At 42.9% G+C, this 8604-nt stretch overlaps 1 protein-coding gene across 1 annotated transcript; it reads right to left on the bottom strand.

Moving 5' to 3' along the window:
* Positions 1-211: 211 nt before the first annotated feature.
* OSTM1 (osteoclastogenesis associated transmembrane protein 1) lies at positions 212-8604 on the bottom strand. Its single transcript, XM_014887902.2, has 6 exons — positions 8246-8604; positions 5308-5422; positions 4332-4429; positions 3177-3341; positions 2247-2412; positions 212-1939 (listed from the first exon to the last, which is right to left on the bottom strand). Exons 1-6 carry the CDS (start codon positions 8573-8575, stop codon positions 1884-1886), a joined length of 930 nt encoding a protein of 309 aa, XP_014743388.1. The 5' UTR covers positions 8576-8604; the 3' UTR covers positions 212-1883.

Below are 8604 nucleotides of genomic sequence, written 5' to 3'. Positions count from 1 at the left end.
GAAAATATTTTTCTCTTTAAAGGCAGCATGCCTCTCCCAGCCGAATGAAGGTACTGTTATGCAATAAGCAAGAGAAACAGAGTTTTGTATCATTATTGTAAACTACCTAAAACAAACTCACTGCTGATCTAGTAATTCACATATTAAACAGAGGAAGATAGATACTTCTTTCTGATAAAACACAAAAAGGCAATCATGTAGGTGGAACCAATTGCTAACACAGTATTTTATTATTAAACATACTGTTTAATAAATTTGTTAAACTTGACTTCAAAATCAACAGCATGTCCTAACAGAAGAAAAATAAATTAATGAATAAAAATAAAATAATGAATAAAACCAATGATTTGAAGAGCTCTAGAACTGGTTTTGTTACACTGCTATATATTTATTTGAGCCTTAGTGCAAAGGAAAAATTCAACATTATAGGCTCCAAAGCAAATCAAATACAACAGTTTCATGGGGCATTTTGACAGACATCAGACAGATTCCAAGAGAAATTTATTTTTTTTTAGCTGTAATGACCATTATTTTTTATCTCAAGGTTAGAAAATATATTTAAAAATTGGAGCAAAGACTCGAATTCATTAACCTCAGGTACAGCTACAAATAATTTAAACCCCACCACTCTCCCAAATCAGAACTACAATAAACAAGCTGAACTGCCACTATTGCTGCAGCCATTAAATTGTGGGACAGCCTGAGAGCAGCACCACCCATCCCCACAGTTATTGCACTAATTTCTCCATCAGCTTTGGAGTTCTGCAAGTTTGAATTTGTTTACATCCATCTATTTCACAGGTATAATATTTTTAAACTATTTTTTGAAAGTCACCAATTCCCAACACAGTATATTTATGTTCTTCAGAACGGTTTTTAAGTAAGAGAACCCACCGGTTCACTTACTGCTAAAATACATTACCTACAAAACACAACTTTTACCCTACAAAGTTCCTGTAAACACCTCTGTATTAAGCCACAGCAAGCTCTAGACTAGGAAATTCAGCATCTCCAGTGACTTGACTTTACCTCACTTCTCTTTGACAAAAACATAAAAAACCACCAAAACGTTACAATTAAAAATGAAAGGAAACGGCATAATAAACAGATAGTGAAGCCTTGTCACCCAAGCAGGTATGTAAAATTAGCTTCTGAAAATATAAGATTTGAAAAGCAATTATTTTAGTGGTTAAAGTGTGCAAAAGACTAAATATGCCACCAGTGTCAGAGAAAACAGAATACTGTAGCCATCAATAATTATTATTCAAGTCCAGCATTGGCAGTTGTGCTGCTTTTGTTGCCATTTTAGACACTATATATTACCATTTTCTCTGCATATTTCATGCCTCTTTTTTAACAGATGCCAGCAGCATGACTTTTCAGTGATATAGGAAAGATGGAAACTTTTTAAAGGGTTCCTTCCATCCCAAGTCTGAATATCATGTGGAATTAAAAATAATGTTTTAAGCAGAAACATCAAACATTATTTGAAATTTTGTCTGTCTATCAAAATCACCTCAAAAATATTCAAAATCTCAGTTTTTTGTGAAACAAACATAGGAAAATACCATGCAAGGAAAGTGTAGGTATTCTACTGATGGTGAAGTACAAAAGCTTAGGAACAGAAAAACACCAGCTTCAGCCGAGACTGAAAAAAAACCACCACAGATTTTTCAAAACCAGAGTCCATACAGTGTCACACAGCCCTGCCTTGTCATGTTTGTTAATATCCTCGCTTAGAAGTCAGACAGCATTTTGTTTAACTTGTGTTGCTCTGTATCATTACACTAAACCATAATTAACTCCTCTTTTGTGCCGGCCTCATTCCAACACAATTGTACCCACTGTATACCAGCAGCAGTTCTCAGGTTTTGTTTTGCAGCTCAGCTGTATTTTTCTTGGATGTTCACAAGATTGGCATTTGACTGGATGCGCTTGGCTAGAAAGGGAAAAATTATATGAAAATTAAACACAAAGAATTCCACAAAACTAGTCTCTCCACTCCCTCTATTTATCCGACACAGACTTGCAAACAGCTTTCTGTTCACGTCCAGAAACTTTAATGAAAAGATATGGCTGAAGCTCTTTACTACCCTTCTTCAGGGGACAGCAGCAGACTAATAGTTGCTATTAGCGCCGTCAGCACAGCTGCAGGCAGATCTGGCTGGGCCTCCTCTCCCACAGGAGCCAAGAAAATCCCTGGCGCCTCCCAACTCCAACAGTGAAATGCAAACACCACCACTTACGCAAAATGAGTATCCGTTTCTTCTGCTTCGAGTGAAGGAAGCTACTAAGATAAAAAACAATAGGTAGGAAGAGAATAAAGGATGAAACTGCAATCACTGGGACTGTATCGCTGCAAGGAAGAGAACAGTTGAAAGTCCTGCTCCAAAGCTTCCGAGTGATGTTCATCTAAAAGGAAAAGAGAAGCAAATCATGAAAACAAGCACATGCATTTTTTCTGTGCAGCATGGCATGGCGAACACTCAGGGCTCAAGACATACAAATGTTCAAGTATCACCTCAGAAAATTGCACTTGAACAGATCTCCCCCCAAAAGCAAGCAAATACCTGGAAATGTTGAAACATAGTATTCAGATGGAGCCAAAATTTCACATCAGAAGTTTTATAAGCTTCAAAAACATAGCTATACTCGGATATATGTAGACACTGCTGCATGCCTGTTCCCCAGAGAACTCACTGATAGTCTGTGGGGTCAGGGCTAATCCCATACTTTTGAGGTGCACTCCTTCAGCCCAACCATTTAAACCCCACAATATACCAAAGCTTTTCCAAACATACGTCATCAATTCTGAGGATCTCTAGAAACAACTGCTGTAATAGGGAATCAATTAATACACCAGCTAGAACAATAGCAGTAAAGCCTCACATTAAAAGCCAAAAGATTAAGAGATTTTTTTTAATCCATCTCTTTCACAGTAACAAGAAATGAAAGTGCAGCTACTCAAATCGGAATGCGCTCAGGAGCTTCAGTCACGCTCCTGCAGCACTGCCGAGGACAGGACCTCACAGGACAGTCCCACAAAGCACCTCCCACCAAGGGACACCAGCCTCCAAAGGCACTGCTGCCCCTACTGCCCTTGCCCAAAGGAAAAAGCAGTCCTAGTAAGAAAAGCAAAAACAGCTCAGATTAATAGTGTATTAACAAACACTTACTGCATCTTCCACGTCGATACACAAGTGTGCAGAGTGTGCAGATTCACCGCCTTGCCTGTTCATCCTCTGCAGGTGGTTATACAGGTCATTCAATTTCGTGTAGGTTTCGTTGCAGTTTTTACACACTTCCGTGTAGTTATTTGGTGACAAATCAATGGCTTGCCCCTAGGGTCACAAAACTCTGAATGAATGACAGTTTAAGGCATTAAAAAAAAAACCAAACCTGGTTTGATCTGTTACTGCTGAGCTACATTGACAGGGACACACTGTGCCACACCAAGCAATTCTTTCCATCTGTGGCCTTCACTACTCTGTGAATGCAATACAGGACACTTGAAAAGAAAACTACAATTTCTGGAGATATTTCAACCCAGTAATGGCTGTACCAGCTACCCACTGAACTACTGGATTAAGTTCTAGTTTAATCACTTGAAATTCTCAATAAGCCAGTCCACACTGCTCCTGACCAAGGCCTATAGAGGCACACTTCCTAGGAAGCATTAATAAAGAAGCAGATAGTTTCCTCAGATTGCCCCATGCCTATTGAAGTAAGCCCATCTTTACTACTGAATGATCCTGAAATCTGGCCAGTTTCTGACTGAAATGGAATATGCAGTTTCTTAGGCTATATAGAGCATTTTCTCTGAGGACAATTACCACATTTATTTAACTAAGGAAGTTATATTGTCTTTGCAATATGGCCAACCTTTAACTACCAGTAATTTTAACAGTCAAAAGAAACGTTACAAGAATTAAAAGGTGGCTGGTCCTTCTAAGAAAGTCCATACTATCAAAAGGATATTGAAAGACTGAATTTCTATGGAAAAAAGACAACAATTCTACAAAGCAAGAGCATGCAGACATGCTGGTTTTTACTATGTAATTATCAACTATTGTGAATTCAGAAATTTTGATGTGAAGTAGCATCGCAATTACAGACAAAATGAAGTCAAGGTGAGTATCAATTAGAATTAATTTCAGGCACTCAGCCTGTAAACAACTGCATTTTACCAATCATGGATTTATCTGCCTACAATTCACAAACTCAGCAGCAGTTTATTTGCCTAGTCTGCATCTGCAGTTTATTCAGCATAAATAAAACTATGGCAGCAGTTAGAGGATTTAGTGCTTCCCTTAAGTACACAGCATAAATACCTGAAGGTTATGTTCAAAACATGTCAGAGATTTATTGAATAAATCCAGGAATTCTTCAGTAGAATTTGATAATCCCTCACTGCTATTCTTTAAACAATCTGATGAAAAGAAAGAAAAACATCGGGATATTTTAATTTCTAACATGTTCACAGCCAGCAAGCCCCAGACACTCCACTCCTGCAAAAAGAGCTCTCGACTATAAAGGACAGGTCTAGTCAACACTGCAGTTTCCTTATCTGCCTGCCACTGATATCTCAGACCTGCTGACCTAATGCTTCATCGAGAACACATTTCAGAATTAATTGGCCTTGATTAAGTGAAAGATGAAGACTATCATCAAGAGCTTTCTGAAGAGGGGGACTGAATTATCTTTGGACTTCAAGATAAAACAAGACATTACTTTTATTTCCCAGCCCACAAATCTGGCTTTGCCCAGCAACAGTAACAGCCATTTTGTGGCAACAGAAGCATCAGCAGCAGAGATGAAATGGAGAGCACCTAGGAAACAGCTAGACCATGAACACAATAGTAGAAATCACAGTGAATTATTATTCTTTAAGAAAAGAGCTGAGCTTTTTACCAGTTTTGAGGGAAGCTCTGGGGCTTTCCTTCCAGTCATGCACTCAACCCCATGTTACTGCTTCTGTCCATCCTACCCTACCTCAAGCACTCTAATCAGACCGACCTTTAAAAACAACAGTATTTGAGGAATTTAGGAGCTCAGCAACAGCACCGTGAGAGCAAGCCAACATCCTAAAAAATTCTCCTGAAAGTAGTAAACACCATCTGTAGATTTCTGACAGAGTACTGCCCTCAGATTTTGGCCCTTACAAAAGAAAACACTCTTGAAGTGGCTATAGTTCAGGATTTGTGTGTTATCTGCTGGCTGTATTCAAATACATACAATTCTGATCTGTGCAAGTTTTAGGGGCTACATCATCACAGTAGCATGAGAGCTAGAGAATGAGTCACGTACTTGCGCAGTTGGCTGCCTCCCAGGTTTCATTGAAGAACTCCGAAAGGGTCACAACTATCTGCAGCCTGTCTGAGGTCAAGATGCTTTTGGCACAATTGTGGCTCTCAGAGGAATTCTAGAAATAACATGAAACAAGGAAGGAAGCAAAGAAGTGTTAAAAATACAAAGGAGAATTTCTGAAATGTATTTTACACAAGCACATCTAAAACAATCACAACACATCACATGGATATTTCTGGAAAAGGCAGAGCAGAAGTTATGGAACAAAAATCTTTTGATCCTCCAACTCATATTGTGAGCAACACAGCTTACTGCACACAGTCTCTGCAGGTCTACTAGGGCTGTCAAATATACATGGCAAACGAAAAAGACAAAACAAGTACACAGATAGGACCTTCTCTGCCAGATGGCTCACATTCATCCATTCCTGCACCACGGCCCTGGGAGCCAGCTCAAGGCATGTGCAGTCAGAGAAGGGGACAGAGTTGCTCTCATTAGTCAAAAGGAATAGTTGAAGGAGCTGAAACAGCAGACTGGCCTCAAACAAACCAAACCCAAACAGAAACAGCTTCCAAAACTGCTGCACCAACACAGCCTACCAGCAGCAAACTTCCCCCAGGGCAGCAATACTAGGAACAGAGTCCCCTGTGGAGCAGTGCCCAGGGTCACTCACACAAGCGCATGACCAGGCCAAGCTCTCACCCTCCCCAGACACAGGTACCAAGCTCATCTGTCTTAGTGAGCCATTCAATGCAACCCCACCCTCAAAAGCAGGCTCTGACACAACTCTTACAGCAACTTATCCTCTGGACCAAGCTCATAAAAAACACACAGTGACTGTAAAAGCAGTTGCAGAACAAACAGGAAGTATTCTGATCAGAATCCAGATACAGAACCATGGCCTCCAGTCAGCTGACTCCCATGCTCTAGCTCCTGGTATCTGGCTGCTAAATTGACTTAAGCACTTCTCAAAATTGCCAAAGCTGCCAAAAGCCTCTTTGATAAGTGACATGGGATACAGGAAAAAAAAAAATCTCTTTAATGAGAAACTTGTTCCTTACAGTGCTTTCACAAGAGATCCAGTTTCTGCCTCTCTTTGTTAAAATGGGAAGAGGAGGTTAAATAAGAACTTTCCCCTGGAGGCTCAATGCAGAAGTCAAATATTGCCACATCTGGTAACTCCCACGTTCGCTCGCTTTCATTTCTACTAAACTACAAATATGCAAAACTGTTGTTTATGCAGGAAACGCTGGTTGCTTCACAAAGGCTGTGAAGCTTCCTCACCACCTGGGTTCATGAGTGGGAAAAAAAGCACTTTACCAAAACTAAATCACATAGACCTAAATCATTCCTTAAATAAAGCTTGCCTGACTGATTCTTTAATTATCCTGGTGAGGAGGATTTTATATTTCAGGGATGTCCGAAACTTAAACTAGCTGCTCCTGTCCTTAACTACTGTTAAGACAGAAACATCAAATACCTGATTAATTGGAATAAGGGGCTGAGGTTGCAAGAGGCCACTTCCTTTATTCACCTGGTTAGTTAATCCATACCCAGGAGGAAAGCAAACAGATGTGTCTTCCAGACCACATCGTGGACAAGTCGTCCCAGTCTGCTAGTACTCAAGCATAGCAGCTACAATGAGTTCATACATATTCTAAGTACTGGAAAACGTTTGGCTACTTAATCCTAGCCAAAATATAACGGTAAAAGTACCCAAGAGAATTACACATTCAATTTCTCACTTTCACACTACCTAGTCACTGGTGTGGAACAGCTACTATAGAAGCAACAAATAGAACAAACCACAAGTTTGCAAATCGAAACAAGAGACCACTGGCTACATATTTGCTCTGGGGAGGAAATTACCAAGGGAACATGCATGCACTCTTTCAATTCAAGCACTGAGGTGGTGAGGGGAAATAGGAAAACAACCCAAAACACTACCAAAATGCAACACTGATACTTCTCTAACGACAGGAAACTGTGCAGTGAAGTGATTTGCAGGCCACTATTTATCGTCTGAACTGAAGAGCGACAGGTTTTTCTCACCAATGGCAATTCAAAATCTTGGAATTCAGAAATCCCAAGACTGAAAGCACAATCCAGGGTGCATACTCCTATACACTTGCTCTCTGTCTGTTCTCTTACCAGGGCACCCATTTTTAGCCACCATTACAGAACAAAGGTCCTTCGGTCTGATTCACTAATGTCATCCTCACATCATCCCAGGAACTAACTTTTACAAATGGATCAACTCGATGAGAACACACAAAACAAGCCATGAACCACGTCCAACACTAAGAAAAGGAGAGCAAAAAAAACCAAAACAAACAAAACAAAACCAAGCACGATAGAAGTCTGGAGGACGTAAACAGAAGACCCAGCTTCAGCCAAAGTTCTCCCATCAGTAGGGTGCACTGACCCCAGCCAGTGCTCAGGCATTCTACACGCTCCCATCAGCTTTGGAGCCGAGAACACTGACACGGCTCCTCACAAGAGGATGTGCCTCATTCGCCACAGCTTCACCGACCATAAGTTTTCCGGGAAGCTCTAGCAGCGTTCCCCATTAGTGCCCATACAACCTGTGAGCCAGAGCACTGCTTTAGCCGTTGCTACATCAGCAAGAACAACTCAAGTTTTTCCACTCGCACAGCTTTCTCTGCGGGTGGAGTTTCTTGCCCCCAGCCATGCCAGGAGCTGGCAGCACGGACCGTGCCACAACAAAGCAGAAAAGGGGGTGGCCGTCTCTGGCAGCAGCGCTTCCCACACACTCCCAGACTCTGCCAGACTGCCCTGCGCACCCCAGCGAGGCTTTCAGGCTCCTTCCCGAGGATCCCACCGCCACCCAACTCACAGGCCTGGAAGCCTCAAGGAAAGGGGCCAGGCCCCCAGCCCGCCCCGGCAGACACGCACCCCCCCGGCCCCACAGACGCACCCCGACGGCGCTGGCGATGTTGCCGTACTGTGTGAGCAGGCGGCGGTAGTAGCCGTGGCAGCCCTGGCACAGCCGCACCGGGCGGGCGCGCTGGCCCAGGCAGCCCGTCAGCGCCGCGCTGCCCTCCGCGAAGGCGGCCAGAAGGCTGCGGCACTCGGGCTCCAGCTCGGGCAGGTCGCCGGGCAGCCCCGCGCTCCACAGCTCCTCCGCCAGTTCCTGCGCCAGCTCCAGCGCCGGGGTCTGGCGCGGCCCCGCAGCGGCGGCGAGGCCGAGAAGGGCGAGCGCCAGCACCGGCAGCAGCGCCCAGCAGAGGCACCACGGCGGCGCCATGGCGGCCACGCCGAGGAACCGGAAGCGCC

This window comes from Sturnus vulgaris, chromosome 3, assembly GCF_052056855.1.
Source record: "Sturnus vulgaris isolate bStuVul1 chromosome 3, bStuVul1.hap1, whole genome shotgun sequence".
NCBI lineage: Eukaryota > Metazoa > Chordata > Aves > Passeriformes > Sturnidae > Sturnus > Sturnus vulgaris.
The sequence above is the reverse complement of the archived record's forward strand: the minus strand, read 5'-3'. Positions and strand labels throughout refer to the sequence as shown.